This window comes from Mandrillus leucophaeus, unplaced genomic scaffold (assembly GCF_000951045.1).
Source record: "Mandrillus leucophaeus isolate KB7577 unplaced genomic scaffold, Mleu.le_1.0 Scaffold140, whole genome shotgun sequence".
NCBI classification, from domain to species: Eukaryota; Metazoa; Chordata; class Mammalia; order Primates; family Cercopithecidae; genus Mandrillus; species Mandrillus leucophaeus.
In genome coordinates, this window is record NW_012101366.1 from 622,738 (window position 1) to 643,162 (window position 20,425).

The following is a 20,425-nucleotide window of genomic DNA, read 5'->3' on the forward strand; positions in this document are numbered from 1 at the left end:
GGGGACCAGCCTCCATCCTGAGTCATCTCATCTTGTTACCATAAACTTGGGTAATCCAAGGGGCTCATGAATCAAACACATTCCTATTACGAGGGAAATTCCAAGGATTTACAGTCTCCCAAGAATGAAAGAAAAAGCCCAAATTCTTTATTATGCAACAATGTTTATAGAAGCTTTATTAATAATCACCCAAACCTTGAAATAATCCAACTGTCCTTAAACTGGTGAATGGATAAAACTGTGGTAGATCCATACAATGAAATATTATTAACAATAAAAGAAACTATTGATACATACAATAACATAGATGAATTTAAGCATATGACCATTTTTTACACAGACATTGTAAATGGAATAACTATCAATACAGCATCATCTTATGAACTGTAGCATCAGAGAAACAAATGCTTTTTTATAAAGCCGTAATTTAGTTCAGTGTTTCACAGCCTTAGTGCTCTTGACATTTTGGACCATATAGTTCTTTACTGTGGGGAGCTATAGGATATTTAGCCTCATCACTGGCCTCCATCCACAAAGTCACCAGTTGCAACGTCCCAGTTGTGACCATCAAAAATGTCTCCAAATATTATCAAATGTTCCATGACTGGTGAAATTACCCCCAGTTGAAAACTACTAATTTAGCTAAACACTTTTTTTATATCTTCATAATCTTAAATGTTTTCTGGAAACAAAAATCTTACCTGACCTATTAAATCAGTGCATAAAATTTATGGCATTCAAATTACGCTTTCCACAGAAAAACATATCAAAATTTTACATAAATTACAAACTTTAGAGTAATATTATTTTTCACATCAAGGCAAAGATATACAGTTGACTTAAATAAAAATTAACTTGTCTAAATTGTCCAAGTATTCACTTTGTTTAGTATTATTACCAGATGTTTTCCCACTATTTACATAATAAATAATAAAAACCTCATGTTTTTTAGAGCTGAGTAATTTTTGGTGATACATACTTGTACATATTTATGGAACATACGTGATACTTTACATGCACAGATTCTGTAATATCAAGTCGGTATTTGGACATCCAACACCACAAGTATTTATCATTTCTATGTGCTGAGAACATTTCAAGTCCTTACATCTACCTATTGTGAAATGTACAACACACTGTTGTTAAGCATAGTTACCCTACTCTACTACAGATTATAACTTATTCATTCTAAATGTATGTTTTTGCCCATTAACCAACCTTTCTTCATTGTCTGCCCCCAACATCCTCCCCACTGACATTCTTCCTAGCCTTTTATAACAATCATTCTACTTTTTACCTCCACGAAACCAACTTTTTTAGCTCCTACATATGAGTTGGGGGGCATATAATAGCTTTCTGTGGCTGGTTTATTTCACTGAATGACCTCCAGTTCCATCCATGTTGCTCCAAATTATGTGATTTCATTCTTTTTTATGGCCAAATAATATTTCATTGCGTAAATATACTACATTTTCTTTATCTATTCATCCATTGGTGGACACTTAGGCTGATTCCTTATCTTTGCTATTGTAAAAAGTGCTGTATAAACATGGCGGTACACGCATCCCTTGGATATACTGATTTCCTTTCCTTTGAATAAGTACCCAGTAGTGGAACTGCTGGATCATATGGTAGTTTTATTAGTTTTTTGAGAAATTTCCACACTTTTTCCATAATGGCTATACTAATTTAGATTTCCATCAACAGTGTATGAGAGTTCACTTTTCTCTGTATTCTTCCCAGAATCTGTTATTTTCTGTCTTTTCAGTAACGGTCATTCTAACTAAGGTAAGATGACATCTCATGGATTTGATTTGCATTTCCTTGATTAGTGATAATAAGCACTTTTTCATACACCTGTTGGTGATTTGTATGCTTTTTTCTGAAAAATATCTATTTAGATCCTTTGCCCACTTCTTAACAGGATTAAAAACCTCTTATTTAAAAATACTGACAGTCTTAGGTTGTTTCCTGTTATTTGATAACATATGCATACATTTATTTCTTGTAATCTAGCAATCAAGGCCATTAAATCATCACTAACTTCTTCTACCCACCTCAACTATTTGAAATTCCTTAAAGAGTCAGCAAACTTACCCATTGACTTTTTTTTTTTTTTCCACTTTCTCTCTGAAAATTATTTGGTTCTTACACAAGTCTTACTTTGTTTATGCCAATCGAAATAGGAGCTTGTGTTAAGCTGTTCTCGCATTGCTACAAATGAATATCTGGGACAGAGTAATTTATATAGACAAAAGGTTTAACTGGCTCATGGATCTGTGGGCTATTCAAGCCAGCATCTGCTCAGCTTCTGGGGAGGTCTCAGGGGACTTTTACTCATGGCAGAAAGTGAAGCAGGAGCAGGATTGTCACACAGTGAAAGCAGGAGCAAGAGAGAGGAGGGGGAGGTACCACATACCTTTTAAGCAACCAGGTCTCACATGAACTTATTCATCATCAAGGGGATAGTGCCGTGCCGTGCCGTGCCATGCCATTCATGAAGGATACGCCTCCATGATCCAAACATCTTCCACCACGCCCCACCTCCAACACTGGGGCAACATGAGATTTGGAGGGGACATAGAGCTCCATTAAATTTAAGACATTAAAATCTAATTTAGTACTTATCTCTGGAGAGAAGCAAAGGCATGCAAGTTTATCAACAAACGTATTTAGAAAATATTGTATAACTCATGATAAAATACTTTTATCTAACATTTGGGTACTCTGGAGGAGTTTAGTGCCAAATTTCTTTCCATTTCAGTATTTATGTATGTATGTTTTGTTTTTAAACACAAAACTTTTTCAGACCATCTGATTTGTGTTTGATTCATTTTATTTTATGGGACATTTTTTCTTTTTTTAAAGAAAGGAGAAAGAAAACTCCAAGCTACTCAACACCCTTTAGGTTGCTTAGGAGGTCACGAATCTCCAGAAAAACCAGAAGTAATTTCCCCATTCAGTCTGCTGTCTCATTCCATTACACTTACATACTCATTAATAAAATTTTTTTAGAGGAAAATTCTTAAATCTGAAGTCTTTACAACTATGTAAAACTAATTTCAAACTTTTTACTTAAATCCCTGCATCACTCCCTCACATTTGATGGTTAATCTGTATTTTTAAATTAGGTATCACCAGTAGTGCATAGAAGTGATAAATTTTTATGTCTAATTAATATCCATAATTTCCAGAAGTTGAGAGACCATAAAGTGGGTAAATGCCAGCTGCAAATACAAGAAATGTTACAAGTATAAACATCTGTAAAAAGCTTTTACAAGTTTTTTTTATTTACACACACACACTTTACAAGAAGTCTTTTATTTACACACACACACTTTACAAGAAGTCTTTTATTTACACACACACACACACACAGAACTAGCAGCCTAAATTTAATAACTTCATCCTTCTTAATCAAAAATAAAGAATGAAACTCACCAACTTATTGGAGGAGAGAGATCAGAGACACAAAGGATAGCTGAAAGATGGCTTGCTTTCCAGCAAGCATGAAAACTATTTTCTTGAATACTTTTAAAGCTCATAGTACTGTGTAAACAAGACAAGGAACATGCCCAAGAAAGGGAGTTCTCTGGGCTTCTCAGTACAGGGGACCTTAACCTAATGGGCTAGAAAAAGAGAAAGGGAGGTTGAATTCCTTCCTTACAGCCAGACCCTGCAACACAGGTTCCAAGGGTCTAAGCCCCCTGCCCTGGCTGATGCTTCCCGACTCCACCTCAACAGGACCCTAAGCCCACCGCACAGTTGAGCTGGACCAAGCTGAAGAGTTGCTGGAGCAGCAGCTGGAGCTGAACCAGGCCCTGCTGGAAGGGCAGGAGGGGGTCAGGGCTGAAGCTCTGGTGCTCAAGGTCCAGAAGCTGAAGAAAGAGATAAAGAGGCACAGATAGAGTCTGGGAGGAGACACCAAAGCTTCCCACCAGTGCCCACAGCACGCTCTAACCCTGGAAATACTGGGAACCAACCCCCAGGAGCCCCGGGATCAGAAACATCTGTCTCTTTCAGGCCAGATAAAGCAGAAGAGACCCCCACACAGGGCCAGCAATTGGTAGGTAGTAGGGGAGCCAGGACTCTGCAGTCTTAGTCCCATTGCCCCTGACCTCGCAGCAGGGCACCCAGGCCTTACAGTTTATCCTGGACCATGCCCTAAAATAACCTCACCCCAAATACAATAAAACAAGAGAGCACCCACACATTGAAAAATAATAATAAAATAAATAAGACAAGGAACATGAAGGATTCTGCCATTGGCAGAAGAAACTGATCTAGGCTGCAACATGAACCACGTAATCATACAGGAGAGACAAGATATTGGCCTGACCAAGATGCCAGCTGATATCAAGAGTCTTGAAGACATGAAGACAATCAAGAAAGATAAATAGCTGCTTGGCAGAAAATTAGGTCAGATCACAGAAGTCAGCTCCCTAACACTGTTTCCACCAATTGAGAAATAAAGTAGCTATGCATTAATCAAACTCAAAACAAGACTTGACCGAGACCCAGAAAAAGAGCCATGAGGAGGGGAAAGTAGAAAACAGTCAACGAGTGTAAAGCCTCTAACTGTTGAATGAGGTCCATCCCTGGAGGCTAGGTGAGCCTGGATGTAAACAGCCAATGAGGCAAAACTGGCTCAGGAGGTAAGTCACCTGGGCATCCCAGTGGAACATCCACCTGTCAAAGGAAAACTCAGACAACAGCATTTAGGAAAGGAGTTGACTTGCAAAGAAGGCTGCAGGTGTTTGAGAACTTAAGATTTTAGGAGTATTCCCATCAATTCCCAAAACTGATAAAAATGGCTCAGTAAGCCTAAACTGTACCAAAAATATGGCATATGCTGACCACAATTTTCTGAGAAAGAAATTCCATAAAGGAATTTCGTTATGTGCCAGGCAGAGGGTGCCTAAATAAACTGCCCTCAATAAAACCCCAGGCACCAAGTCTCGAAAGAGCTTCCCTGGTTGGCAACATTTTACAGGTGTTGTCACAACTCCTTGCTGTGGGAGTTAAGTTGCATCTTGTGTGACTCTACTGGGAGAGAACAGTTGGCAGCTGGACTTGTTCCCCCAGACTTTGTCCATACACTTTTTTTTGCTCTTGTTCTATATCCTTCTGCCATAATAAATCTTAGCTGTATGACTATATGCTGAGTTTTGTAAGTCCTCCTAGTCAATCACCAAGGGGAAAACTCCTAATACATAGTTTTATTGTTTCATTTCACTCTTGATGATATGTAAAAGATCATGTTTACCAATTTAAAATATCATCTTTAACACACATCTCACACACTGCATTGGTAAACCCATGGGTTAAGTTTCATTTTCACTCAGCTACTGCAAGTTTTCCTAAATCAAACATATTACCTGTCATTACATATATGGGTCAATGTCTGGCACAAATATTTTATAAACTAAACTGTATGGCATTTCCTTCTTCCCCTTACATTTTCGAGTTACTATTCTTCTGGTCACATGAGCAAAATCTGTGGAAGTATCTTTCCCGCTTCTCATGAGATGTGCTCTATTATTCCTCACTGAAGTCATTACTCTGGTATTCAGAGCCAAATTCTACTCTTTAATATCTGCTATATAATCAGCTGTTAACTTTCCATCTTCACCCTTTTTCCAGCTTTCCCTTTTCTTCCAAAGATTGAACTTTCCATTAAAATGGCAAGCAAGAAAAAAATCTTTGTGCTCCAAACCCACTGGGTTTTCTGTCCAGTTTACATTCCCTAACTAAAGACACTTCACCTTTTTTTCTCTCCTACTAAAGATTTTCCAAACTACATTCCGTGAGAACATCATCCTCAAGCTGCTCATGACAAAAGATTCTGAGGTTAAGTTTAGGAAATTAGGTAAGCAAAGTTCAACAGGTTTCTTATAGAACATCTCAGAATTTTTGATATAATCATTTGAATTATGAAGGAATATTTTTGCTTTTTGGTTCATATACAGATAGTCCTGCATACGTTACATAAAAGTATAAAACTTTCCCCTCAGGAACATCTTATAGGGAACAATATTTTACCACATGCATTTTAAGAAATATTACGCCAATCCCTGATGGGCTAGAAGTTATCACATCTGATGCCTTAGAAGTCTATTGAAACAGCTCCAAGAAGGATGCAAATATTATGACCAATCTACTTTTAGAAAGGAAAAAGTCTAAAATATTAGTCAAAATATGAATTTAAAATGAGATCAAATAAAATGGATTACTAATTATGAATCTTTTCAACTGTGGGAAAAATATTTTATAATTTTATATGATGAGGAAGTATAAAGTTTCTTTAACAATGTGGTGTAAATTATTTGCCCCATAAAAGAAAAAGCTAAATTCAGTCCATTTAAGTCAGTAATCACTCAAGCACTCATCTACCAACCTGGAACTTGAATTGATTGATATCTAAAAGAAAAGAAAATACAAACAGACCTAAAAATAAGACTACTGAACAAGCATCTTAAAAGTAACAAAAATACATTACTACTAAATGAACTCAACAAAAATGTTTGTTAATACTTTATTAGTATTTTCTAATGGACAGAACGCAAACCAAATAAATTTTTTAATCCTTTTAGTTGAATAAAAATAACTGACATTCTGATTGTTGTTTCTTTGTTAAAGAAGGAAAGTATTGATAGAACAGTTAGGCACACAGTTGACACTTACTGTACAATGATATGCACACATTATCTTTTAACAAGTATAATCCTAAAATGTGCTCTTTACATTTTTTCCCTTGTAATACAGGAGCCATGCTCCTATAAGCAAAATTTACTACTAATAAAAGAATTTTCCAAGGAGTGACAAAAAAGACTTTTAAAACAAGTCCTTAAATAAAAGGATGCAGCAACAACGGAATGTAAGTTGTTGGATTAAGAAGACAGTTTAAGCTACATCTCAAAAAATTAAAAATTCATTTCTTACAATTACTCAAATACACATGCATTAAATGAAAATATTGCACAAAATTAAAATTTTAGATTGAGAAATTTATATTATTCTTAATTTTTATAAAAATTGGTACACTTTCTGGTAGCATTTAACTGTTTGATTTTTTTCCCCAAATACCAGCAGCACAAACTTAAAATGAACAAACTGAAATACTCAAGAAAGTTTTTAATGTTTTCTTTTAAAAAAAATTAAGGCTAACCAAGTGCATCCATTGGTCAATGGCACAACTGATTTCAGCAACTATTTGGAATATCCTAATTATAGGAAATGCCCATCTAAGTGATATATTTAAATAATACAATCAATTTTTTAAGGTGAATAAACTATGATGGTTTCTAAATAGTTTACACGTTACCTGAAAAATCAGAAAACACAAAGAATGATTAATTTAGAAAGTTCTTGCCTAAAGGCACCACTGACTTAAAAAACATTCAAAATCAAGTAAGAGAAGACATAAAGCCTCTTCACGTATATATTCATATATGCAATAAATGCATTAAATGTAGTAACTTTATTAAACATAGTACACTGTACTTGACTTATGGTTAAATATTTTACACACAGCTTGACCAAGTCATTCAAAAAGTTATCTCTAGTTTTAGCACGACCACAGCTCTTTCTGATGTAAAACACAGATGTGCATAGAGAAGATGCACCACCATTTACAAAGACTATCATTTGACATTTTCTGCTTCTGAAATATAAACTCTTTTAAACAAAAATTACTTAAAAAATCTATTTACTCAAATAGTTTTTGGTATGATTGCAGTTATCTTGTAGGGCTCTATTTTGAAAATTTACAGTATTACATGACCTTTCTTTCCCTGATTGATGGCCAGTGCTCCTCACATTATATAGAAATGCTCTTTCACATGTACACGCTAGGCTCTTACATGAATCATTCCGTATACTCTTAGATTTATTCATGTCAAAAATATACTTGAAATGGGCAGGGGCATATATGAAAATCATTGCACTTATGGCCATGCTGATGCTTCCCACAGACATGTTTCACACATCTTCACTTTTAAAGCCTAGGGCTCAGGGAGGGGCCAAGGCAGGGAGACACCCTGAGAAGAAGAAATACTATTTCTTCCACCAGAGCCACTAAGGATCTCTTCTCACTTGCAAGTTGCAATGAAAGGGATTTCATTTTATGTAATTCTGAAGACATGCAACATATGCTGAATATATGCATACTATAAGTATACACAACAGCATTATTAATAAATATGATTATTATAAAGCTTTAAAGGAAGGCTTTATTCTGTTAATAGGCCTCACTTTGAAAGTAGGATCTAAGTGAAAACAAGACAGTGATATCTTGTTCCAATCTTAAAGCTCCCAAATAACTGGGATACCAATACTCTGTCCCTTTATCTTAAGCACCCAGACTTTCTTTTCATACCAGGATCTTGGCTCAGTGGTCTGATAAGTAGCTTCACTATTTTAAGGTTTTAGTGTTAATTATTTTTAAAACAAAAAAAGCTGACACACCCAAACCCTTAGACAATGAAAATATTTAAAACTACGCAGAAATCCTGCATAGAAGGGATATGAAGACTTCTAAGATGGATAAAATGGACAGTGAGAAAATTATAGGAAATACAGAAGCTCCAAAACTAGAGAAAGTATTTTATTTTATTGGTATAAAATTAATTTATGGGTTTAAAGGTATACACTGAGGGGTTTTGCCTACTAGCTTTATTTTGTAGAATTTTACATTATGTGAAATATAAATAAAAGCATATTTTAAAAAATATTATAGTTCTTTTTTCATTTATTTTCATATATGTACACTGTCATAGAATTAGGAATTTGTATGTTTACTATGACTAATAAGCTCATTAATCATTTAATTTGCTATTTCTGCAGTTACCTAAGGCATGTCTAGATCACATAATTAAAAATTATCATATGGTAACTTTCCAGACTACTATTTAAATTTCCATATTTTTAGAAGGACAAAATGTATTTGGCAGTTCTTCCAATAAATTATATCTTCTGTATAATCAGTAATCTGTTAAAGATAAAACTAATAATTTTGAAATTTAAATGAGAGCCACCACATGCTTCTTTTTTGCACAAAGAATGCCAAAAGGAAACACAAAACTGAGTACCATAAGAGCATAACACAGCCCTTAAAGCACACATAAGAATAAAAATTGTTGTATACCAATGAATAACAAATCCAATCAAATTCTGTGTTTGATTGGTTTTATTTTATACTCAGCTTTATTTTATATCACAAAACTGTAATTCAGGTATAAGGTTATTTCACACTTTAAGGGCATTCTGTCTCTTTCCCCAGACCTGAAAGAGATGTTTCAAGGATCATTCACCTGGCTAATTCACAATATATCAAAATGCTGACACAGACCTACAAAATCATTATGCCAAATTCCTCCAAATCATACATTGCACAGTCTCCAACCGTTAAACAAATTAGCCAATTTATCTCTGAACCATTGTTTTGTGCTTTCCTTAGCTTTCATATATACACTCTGGCATTTTGTCATTGCTGGAGAATGCTGATTAGTTCGAAATGGAAGAAACCAACGCCATTCTTGCTTGAGATGGGGGCAGTTTTCTCTCAATGTTGCAAAATATGCACCAAATCATTTAAGACACAGAAATCTCTCTTGTTAATGGTGGATTATAGATGAGAATGAGAAGAACCACAGACTTATGGATGTATTAATAATCTATTTTGAGACACTAAAAGACTGGTGCAGACACAACAGTATTTGAGTTAAGCCCCAGAAGATCTGTCCATACCATTAGTCCTGGACAAAATGAACACCAGCTTCATAGAGTGGAGTGTCACCTTTTCTGTAAAGAAGGCGCTTGCGTAGTTTGAAGTTTCTGTTTATATTTCTGCATCTGCTTTGACCGTGAATGCAGTTTGTTGAAAAGTTCACGGAATTTATACTGTGGAAATAAGGTTTCTAAAAAGCCTTCCAAGAAGACATAAACCATTCTCCTATTTAATTGGTTATGCTGAAACATTTCAAAAACACGAAGAATACCTTTCCGTGTTGTCTCAGCCCCAATAATGTGCTTCAGTTCATCTAAATGAAGTGGGGGAAAATACACACAATTACTCAAAGGAAACACAAGGCCTAAACTCTTAAATGCTCTTAAATTAAGGTACACAGCAGAGTAACTGATAAACAGTAGGTAACCAGTTAATGCATTTCAGCTATGTACTACAGCTGAAGCTTAATATGCATCTTCGCATGCATGCATCTATTTACCCACTTATGCAAAAGTTACTGGGAGAGAATATAGCACAGGTGTAAAAGATAAAAAAAGTCTCAAAGATCCCATACTATGATTACAAACGTGTCCCTTAATACCCATGTGATACTTACCCACCACCCTGACTCTTTCCTCATCTGAAAAGGAGAATTTATAATAACAAACATCCTTATAACTATAAGGATTTATAAGTCTTTAAAGAGATAATGTGAAAAGTGATCTGTAAACTTTGTAATATTATACAAATATTCTTAGTACACCTAATGAACAGTAACAAATGCTATAAAGAAACAAACTAATCCATGATGGTGAATAAAGTTTCATTGGAACACAGGAAAAAAAAAAAAACCCTAATCCCTGATCTACAAAAACCCCTGACATAGTAACCATGCCATAAAAATGCTAAAAGTGTAAGAATATTTGTAGTGGGGAGACTTCCAGATGTGGTAACAAAGAAAAGTTCCCTTTAAGAAAGTGACAGGTAAAGGAGACTTTCTACTTGGGCAGGATTTTCATAGGTGCAATGAGATGAAGGATTAGCCTTGGTGAAATAGACATGAATGAGCAAATAAGCAGTAACTAAAATAACAAAGTATGTTCAAGAAAAGGGGATAGTACAAGTTTGGTTGAATTTTATTTAAATTCAAAGTGAAGAAGGTGAAGAAAATAGAAAACTGATGGTGTTGTGACTAAGAGTGAGTAAATTTGGCATTTATTCATAAATAACACTAAGTTACTACAGAGATTTGATTATGAGACCAACATGTATGATTATTAATTATTCATATTCATAATTATTCATAATATTGATAATATAAATATCATTTTGCTGCTTTGGAAAGAAACATACAATTTCCAAAAAGTCTTTATCTAACTAGGGGTACCAAATAATTTATAGCAAAAATTTTGAGAATTTACTAAAAAATAGGCAAGGATTATGTATATATAAATTCATATACTTTTATATGTACCCTCACTTCCTTCAAATCTTCACACCACTGTCATCTTCTCAGTGAGGCCTGCCCTGGCCACCCCATCTAAAACTGCAACCCATCTGACACTACCTATTCCATTTTCCTGCAGTATCTTTCTCTTTAGTACTTACCACTTATCTAACATACTACATTCCATTTATTTGTTTTGTGTGTTTTTGAGTCCCTCTATTTCTATTGGAAAGTAATCTCCAAGAAGGCAAACATAAGTGCAAAGAACAGCGTCTGGCACATAATAACTTTCAATAAATATTTGGTGAATAAAGATTTCTTCCAGCTAGATAACTGGGTCAGTCTATATAGCACAATCAGGTTTACTATAATAGTATATTAAATAATATCCTAAGCAATTGTTTCTTATTTTTCTAAAATGTTATTTCTATAATTTGCTTTTTTTACCAACAAATGAAAGAGTATATAGGTAAGAATTAAAATCATGTGGCAAATTTTTAATTTAATTGACGGAAGACAAAGCTGGTCATTAAAATTTATGGAGAAAATAGAGTTCTGAATTATAACAAAATTAGAGAAAAAATAAGTATTGTGTGATATTAAATAATGCACAAATATGTCTGTTCATTCTCTACATCCAGAATTAAAATACAGAGAAAAGACATGTCGGCATTTTCAAAGATATTCATTAACAAGTGGCAAAACAACCATCACCACCTCCCAGCCACATTAAATTGCTTTTCACATTATATAACTTCTCTGATTGAAAGAAGAAAAACGAGAAAAAGTAAATCTAAGGTAGTGAGATAGCTGTACCCTAATGAAGTAACTAAAATCAGACCAACAAAATGCTACTAAGTATATTTTGTTTGGGATTATATATTAATAAAGATTAATAATCAGCCAATCAGTTGTTTCTATGTAGATGGAGTTTTTGAAATAATTTGTTTTCCTAAGTAGAACAAATATTCTTCCTGAAAAATTCATACCTTATATTTTATTAGCCCATTCACCTGTCATGTATTTTATTTAACTTAACTCCCAATATGTTTCAAGGCAGCAAAGCAAATGGTTAAAAGCATAAGCTTTCACATCACTTAAAGCCGAGTCAGAATACCAACTGTTGCTTAGTAGCTATAAACATTGGATAGATTATTTAACCTCTCTGAGCTTCTGTTTCCTCACATACAAAGTGGTGATGTTAACAGTCCTTAGCTTTACAGTAGGGTCATGAGGACTGATTAAGAACATATGAGAAATGCCTAGCACAGTGCCTGATATGTATTAAGTCATCAAAAGGTAGTTGTTATAATCAAAAGGCAGTTACACTGGCATGATGAATGCTAAAAATTCAGAAGAATGACAAATTATAGAGATTTTTAACTACACATGCCCACTCACCTGGCATAATTGCAAGTAATTTCGTTTTTCCTGCTACTCTTGTTCTCATTCGAATACTTTTATCTCTGCATGGAACAGTCTCTGCTAAAATGCCATTTGGCCAAAATGCATCTCTATTTGAGAAGATTAAATAAATTTTGTAAACATTTTCATTTTCTAATGATACAAGTTGATAAAATTATTTCAAATTTCTACAGAAAATACAAATGTGAACAGAAACAAAAAGTTTCTGAAATTTTATTAATATATAGTTTTAATGATATTCAACAAAGACCAAGTGTAGGGTTCAATTTTTGGGGTTCAAAAAAAAACAAACACAAGAAAAAATAACAGATAAATTATGCACCAATGCAGTTCATAAACACTAAGGAAGACAGCAAAATGGGATACGTAGATGACTATATCACAGCCATTTAAACTCAAAGTGGGCATCCGCTGATGGAACATCTCATCCAAATGCAACCCTACAATATCTTGAATTTCAATGCCTTAGAGTTTAACACCTGTCTCCTTCAGTTATGCCATCCCACTCCTCTTATAATTAAGCCTACATAAGACTAAATTCCAAGCCCACAACTTACAGATGGATTGACTTTCACACGTAAAACAACCCATTCTTCTTAACTTTCAGTGGGCTTTACTCCTGTTCCCCAACTCTTGGTCTGCAGGCAGGGATGAGCACAAAAACTAACCTTTCATCTGGGAATTTGGTGTGAGGGTCAGACTCCCCAGAGCAGCTGTTCTTAACTTTACACATTAGAAGCACCTGAGAGCTTTACAGGCTCTTAATGTAAAGGCCTTTCACTGGATTAAGTCAGACTCCCTGGACATGGGATCCAGGCATTAGTAATTTTTAAAGTTCTACAGGTGATTTCAATGAACAGCCAATGCTGAGAATCACCACTCCAGAGGAACATCATTTACCCACCTGAAATAAAATAAACATGCCAGGGCAGGTTGTCCAAGTTTTGGAAACAGTATGGTACAGTAGGAAGAAACTTAGCTTCAGATTAGAGAAACCAGATTCCCCACTTTGTAGCCTGAGAGCCTATTCAACTTCTCTAATCCTCAATTTACTTCTAACAAAATAGAGACAAAATATCTACCTCATAAAATGGCATAAAATCAGAAAGCATACATAAAATACCGTGCACAGTGCCAAGAACTTAGTTAGTGTTCAATACTGATAGTTCCCTTCTTGCTTCCTTTCCTTCCTTTCCAAATACGTGATGCCATGAATTTTTACGCATTGCTTATCTTCATTTTTAGAAAAGAGGTTTATTTCTCTACTAGCTGTACTTTCCTCAAGGGACTGCATCTTATCTCAGCAATGGGCTGAGTGCTAGGCCCAGAGGAGGGGCTCAGTACTTTTTGTATATGAAGTATCTACTTAATTTTTGTTCCTTGTATAGGTTCCAATATTTAATAAAAAATTAAAACATAGCCAAAGAGACTTACTTAAAAAGTTCCATTTAAAATGAAGGTTAGCAAATACAACTGAGAAAAACTAATCCCCAAAACTAGATATTTGATTATACAACCGTAACATTTTTAGGTGAATATTTCAATTATCTTACAGCCACTGTATTGTGATAAAAATGTAGCCTATCATTTGAAAGATCTTTCTTCTATACTTTTCCTATTCTGGTTTTAAAGAAACAAAGATCAATAGGTTCATGAGACAAACGTTTAGTATAATTCTTAGAAGTCTTTTTGCTTATCAATGATAACTAAACCAACTTTATGTCCAGGAAGGAAACAAAAGCAATGAAAGTTAATTAGTGATAACAATGCTAAACTCTGTACTACCTGAAAGAAGTGACTGTGTCTTAAGATATACCTGAAACGTTTCACTGAGTCGGCTACTTGTTCAGGTGAAGTCATCCAATCAACATGGTCAACTATTTTTCTGAAAGTAAAGAAATGTAAATGAGTAAGGTTAAATTTTTAGAAGGTGAAAAAAATAAATATGACTTTCATAGAGTAAGCAACTTAATTTGGATGTAAATTATCCCTGAGAGCAACAGACTGCTTTAACGATGTTCTTAAAAGACCCAGAGAAAAAAATTCTCTTACAAAGGTTGAGCAATCTACTTCCAGAAGTAAAAGTTTAATAGCTAAGTAAAATCAGATTAGAAGCGAGGAGGAAAAGAGTGGTACCTATTAATAGTATCACCATATGTAGCTCTAATAAGCTGTTGAAGTAGGTTTTTGATATTCCTTCGCAACCACTGATTTCTTTCTTTTAAGTCGAATACTTCATCCATGAGAAGCAGCATTACTCTAAGTGGAATATTGTCATCCACCTGACAAAATATGGGAAGAAATAAGAATAAGTTTGAGTTAGCTATCTACTATGAATGGTTACTTTTGTTGCTTTTACTAAATGACTGGTATTTCACAAGTCAGAGAACAAGTTACATTTTAGCCTTCATAACTTCACATTAAATTCTAATGTAAAAAAAATATTTCTAGCAGTCATTCTGACAGAATACAGAACTTCATAGTCCCACAATAATGAATACATTTTAAGGCTATAGTTTAACATTTTCAAGGCAAAGTAGATTCATGAAGGTCCTAGGAAAAGATGAGTTGGTTCTTACTATTGGCAGAGACTGTATGAATTTGATAAGGCAAATGCTAGACCCTTTGTCTATTTTCTAATGCATCTTTTTCACAAGAATAAGATATTCTCAACATCTCCATATATTTAATAGAACAAAACACAAACTATACAGAATAATGTATTTTGCTTAGTTAGTAAATTGTATGTATTTATGTACTTTCAGGAAAAAGATGCTGAAGTTCAATCCAGTACACAACTAAATTCACATTACAAAAGGCATAGTTTACTAAATTACTAGAATTTTCTTTTAGTTTTTAACAAATAAAAGTCAGTACAGTTTTATTATGGGAGTATACAATCAGTAAGGTAAGAAGGAAGATGATCGGAATGCTCTGATGCGAAAAAATACGTATAAAATAAAAAGCAGGTACAGATTTAGTACCACATACAATTGTTAGTAATTTTATAATTCTTTCATCACTGAGAAACTGTTTCCAATTATTTCCTCATCAACACTGTAATTTAAATACTGGCAAGAAAGCATGAGCTACACAGTTTTCACTGTCATGTTGTAAACATTTCCTTAGTGCACCTTCCATTTCAAAAACTGAAATCAAATAGCTTAATCAAAACCAGTGGGGAGAAGGAGACCCATTTCATCACTGAGACAGAATAAATTCTTCCATATTCTCTGATCAAGTATATTCCTACGAGTTTGATGTCATATGAAAATCTAATAAATAGCTAAACTGTAAAAACCACATACCAAAAGGTACAATGTTATGGATATTATGCCATCAATAAACTTAATAACACATCTTAAAATAATCTTGAAAAAGCAAATAAAAATATTATTTTTGTTTAAGACAGTTGATTATAAACAAATTGAATTGGAAACGGAAAGGAGATAATTACAACCTTAAAATAAATCTGCCTAATAGAACAGAATAAAACAGATCCAAACATATATAGTAACCTGATTTGTGATAAGGGAGAAACAGTACAGTGGGGAAAAGATGGCCCTTTCAGTAAATGGTGTTTGGATCAACTGGACCCATACCTCAATTCATAAACAAAAATCAATCCCAGATGAATTGCAAACCTAAATGTTGTTACAGTAAAACAAAAAAGGTTTTTAAAGAAAATTCTAGGACATGTCTGTGACCCTGTAATAGGCACAGATTACATATATAGCACAAGAAAGAAACCTAGAGAGTAGAAGACAATGTATTACATATATCCGACAAAGAACTCACATTCAGATTACATAAAGCACTCCTACTAATCAAAAGAACTAAAACAGCTAAGCCAACAGAAAAATGACAAAAGGTCTTGACAGATGCATGAGACAGAACATTCAAATGGCCAATAAACATATGAAAAGGTGTTCAACATTTCAACAGTTATAAAAAGGCAAATTCACATGAAATACAACAACCAGATTGGCTAAAATTAGAAAGACAAAATACTGAGTATTGGCAGGATGTAGAACACTGGAACTCTCATGTACTGCTGATAGCAATGTAAACGGTACAAATAATTTGAAAAAGTACTTGGCAGTATCTACTAAAACTGAACTTATATATATATATCCTGATACAGCAATTTCATTCCTAAGTATAGATCCAACAGAAACATGTACAGACGTGTATGAATGTTCACAGAAATACTATTCATGATACAACAAATAGATTGTACTATATTCACAAAATGGAATACTATAAAGCCACAAGAACGAAGAAACTACAATCACACAAAACATCACGGAAGAACATCACAATGTTAAGCAAAAAAGCCAGACTTCATGGAACACATACATTACAGTTTCATATACACAAAGTATAAAAGCAGAGTAGAAGTTAGGATAGTGATGGTCCCTGGTGGAGGAGAAGGTCCTAACAGGAACAGAGGATGAGGGGCTATTCTGGAGTAGTGGTTATGTTGTTTTCTGATTAGAGTGCTAATTACATGGGCATGTTCAGTTTGTAAGAATTCTTCAAGCTTAACACTCACAATATGTGCACACTAATGATACATATACATATTACACTTCATTAAAAAGTTAAAAAGATATGCCAAGTATGACTTAAACTAAATACTACCAAGAATAAAATTAACTCACATTATCGTCAAGTTGAGCCGAAACTCGGCGATGTTCAGGGTCTGAATCAGTCTTAGGAATTAAAGGAGGCACCTAAAACCAAAACCAAACCCACAAAGTAAACACACTAAAGCAGACAGTGAAAGAACACAACACAATAATAAACCTAAATGAGTATCAGCATTTGATCTGACTTTTGGTACAATATATAAGCCAAAAGGTTAACAATCTAAAATTTGGACCCAAATACAAAGAGTAATTAATTCATTACTAAAAGGGTTTTCTCCTTTACAAAATAAATGACTTTTGAGTTAGAAAGAAAAATTAGTCAGTCAAACTCCCATATTTTTTAAGAAGAATTCAAAGCCATGAAAGGTTAAATGACTTGAAAGCCAAAAAGTCATGCATCGCATAACGACGTTTTGTTCAACAATACCAGAGTGGTACCATAAGACTGTAACACTATATTTTTACTGCATTTTTTCTGTGTAGATATATTTAGATACACAAATGTGTACCATTGTGTTGAAATGCCTGTAGTATTCAGTACAGTAGCATGCTGTACAGGTTAGTAGCCTAGGAGCAATAGGCATTACTATATAGCCTAAGTGAGAAGTAGGTTTGCGGAACTTACACATACCATCTAGGTTTGTGTAAGTTCATTCTATGATGTTCCCAGATGATGAAATCACCCAATGACACATTTATCAGAACATATCCCTGTTGTTAAGTGATGTACGACTGTAGTTAGTAGTACTGCCAGGGAACAGAGCTCCAATCGACTTTCTTTTTGCCATGAAGAGCTTTTGATATAGTATGTTAATATGTTTAAGAAATTAACAAAATGTTAGATGGAAAGGACAGAAAGATCAGTATTGGCTGAAAATCATTTTGTCAGCACAGGAAGGATTGTCAAGACCATCTCAAGTTACTGGTGATGACAAAGAGGCCTAGAAAAGTTCAGTGACTTTTGTACAAATTCATATGAGTAATGAACAGCAGAAGTGGGATTGAACAATACTGATTTCAGTGTTAGTATACTTCCTCGCAAATAGAAATAAAAATGAGGCATCAGAGAAAGTACGAGAATTAACAGAAAAGTATGATTCACACAATTTTAGGAGTGGCCCTTAGATTAAAGAATACCTATGTTTTCATACATTTCCCTTACATTCAAGCATAATCTATCCACTACAAAATTCTAATAGCTATATGTTTTATAGCCTTGATTACAACTTCAAGTAACTATGTCAAAATGATTTTTAAAATGTTAATTAGGAATTCAACAAACTATAGTCTAGTATCTTTATGTGTTAATGTAATTTAAAAAAAAAATCTCCCTGAGAAATTCTTCTATGACACGCAGAGGTCTATACCCAGTAATGTATGAGCCCAGAGACTGATGGTAATGATGAACTTTTCTTCTCTTTGATCTGGTAATCATTCTATCATGTAAATCAGGAGAAATAAGACTTTATGCTTCCTGAGTGAATACTAGTATAACTCATTTGCACAACAGAATTTATTTGTTTGCTACTAAATTTAATAGTATTTCATGATAAAAATGGCATAATGAAATAAAACAAGATAAAGAAAGTTAACTTTACTAATTTTAAGCTTTGGTTTTAAATGAATTTTAAAACCCTACCACAGCAGAGACTACCAAGTAAGTGGATTTTATAATACTCATTTCTGATAAGAATTTTTCTCTTTAGTTTTTTATTCTTTATGAGACTATGTGTCTAGCAACATTTGGAAAAGAAATAAGGTTAAGGGAATAAGGTAAATCCAACCAGAATTCAATACTTCTTAGTTGACTTAAAAATAGTTTGCTTTAGACATTACTGAAAATGTCTTCTTACCTTAAAAAATGATTGCTTTATGTCTTGACCTAATCTTTCTGACATTTTGCCCATGTTGTCTGACATTTTAGTCATTCCCTCTGCCAAGCTATCAGGAAGGGATTTAACTGCATTTGAAACATTCCTCATAGAATTGCGAAGCGGATTTACAAAAGTGTCCATCTAAAGGGAAAAAAGATATTATACCATGATTTTATTGTACCAGAGTTGTTACCCAAATGACAAGCCTTGGAAAATATAGAGTGCAACACTGGAAAGATGCAATAATTTTCTGGTTTATATTATGTTGTTACATTTTAAAAGTACAGAAATGTTGTCTTCAGTGTGTCTTAAAAATGTATTTTCGGCTGGGCACAGTGGCTCATGCCTATAATCGCAGCACTTTGGCAGACTGTAGCGGGAGGATCACTTGAATCCAGGAGTTTGAGATCAGCCTGGGCAACACAGTGAGACTCCATCTCTACAAAAAAAAAAAAAAAAAAAAAAGCCAGGCATGTTGGAACATGCCTGTGGTCCGAGCTACTGGGGAAGGTGACGCAAGAGTATGGCTTGATCTCAGGAGTTCAAGGCTGCAGTGAGCCATGATCATGTCACTGTACTCCACAAACTCCAGCCTGGGCAAAAGTGAGACCCTTGTCACAAAAAACAAAAGCATTTTCACATACACATATATGCTTTGAAAATTTGACAGATAAGGTTATTCTTAGAATATCAATATAAGCTTTGGCTGCCTCTTTATTAAAGAAATTTTGAATAAAAAAACTTTTCCATTCAAAATTGTAAAAGAAAAAAAAATGTTTTCCGAAACAGAAACTGATGCAATGAGAATTAGCCACTATACACTTCTGGCACAGGTCAAAGCAACAATTAGGTATTCTGAGTAGATACTGAACAGAAAACAGGTAAAATAAACAGAAAACTGAAATAACTAATAAATATTTAAGATTTTTTTAAAAAATAATTTTAGAATACATTATATGTGCAATTAAAATCTATAGAGGAAATGTAAAGTTCACTACAAAGAAGGAAAAGAGACGTTGCAAATCAGACATGTAAATCTTATCTTAGCAAGGTGGAATTACAAAAACTGTAAAAGGAAATATGACCAGAGATATAAAAAGGAATCAAAAATCTTCAGAGTGACAGAAAGCAAAAATGGTATTATGGCCATAAAATGTAAAATAATTTCAATTAATAAAGAGACATCTAAAGAAACCAGACTAGAGATGCAGATGAGACTGAGAGATTTTTAACAAAAATAAAGAAATCAAAGAAAAGACACAAAACCAGTTATACAAAACTACAGAAATATTTTCAAAAA

The 20,425-nt window shown here is 33.9% G+C and overlaps 1 protein-coding gene across 1 annotated transcript in view; it reads right to left on the bottom strand.

Annotated features, from left to right (window-relative positions):
• Nucleotides 1–6,521: 6,521 nt before the first annotated feature.
• SNX13 (sorting nexin 13) overlaps nucleotides 6,522–20,425 on the bottom strand; it is a 163,995-nt gene continuing 150,091 nt past the window's right edge. Inside the window, exons 22-27 of the mRNA XM_011973960.1 lie at nucleotides 19,105–19,266; nucleotides 17,264–17,335; nucleotides 14,736–14,881; nucleotides 14,416–14,484; nucleotides 12,576–12,688; nucleotides 6,522–10,040 (exon numbers count right to left, since the gene is read on the bottom strand). Of these exons, the coding sequence (XP_011829350.1) occupies nucleotides 9,793–10,040; nucleotides 12,576–12,688; nucleotides 14,416–14,484; nucleotides 14,736–14,881; nucleotides 17,264–17,335; nucleotides 19,105–19,266 (810 nt within the window). The 3' untranslated portion in view covers nucleotides 6,522–9,792. The remainder of the gene's footprint in view (nucleotides 10,041–12,575; nucleotides 12,689–14,415; nucleotides 14,485–14,735; nucleotides 14,882–17,263; nucleotides 17,336–19,104; nucleotides 19,267–20,425) is intronic.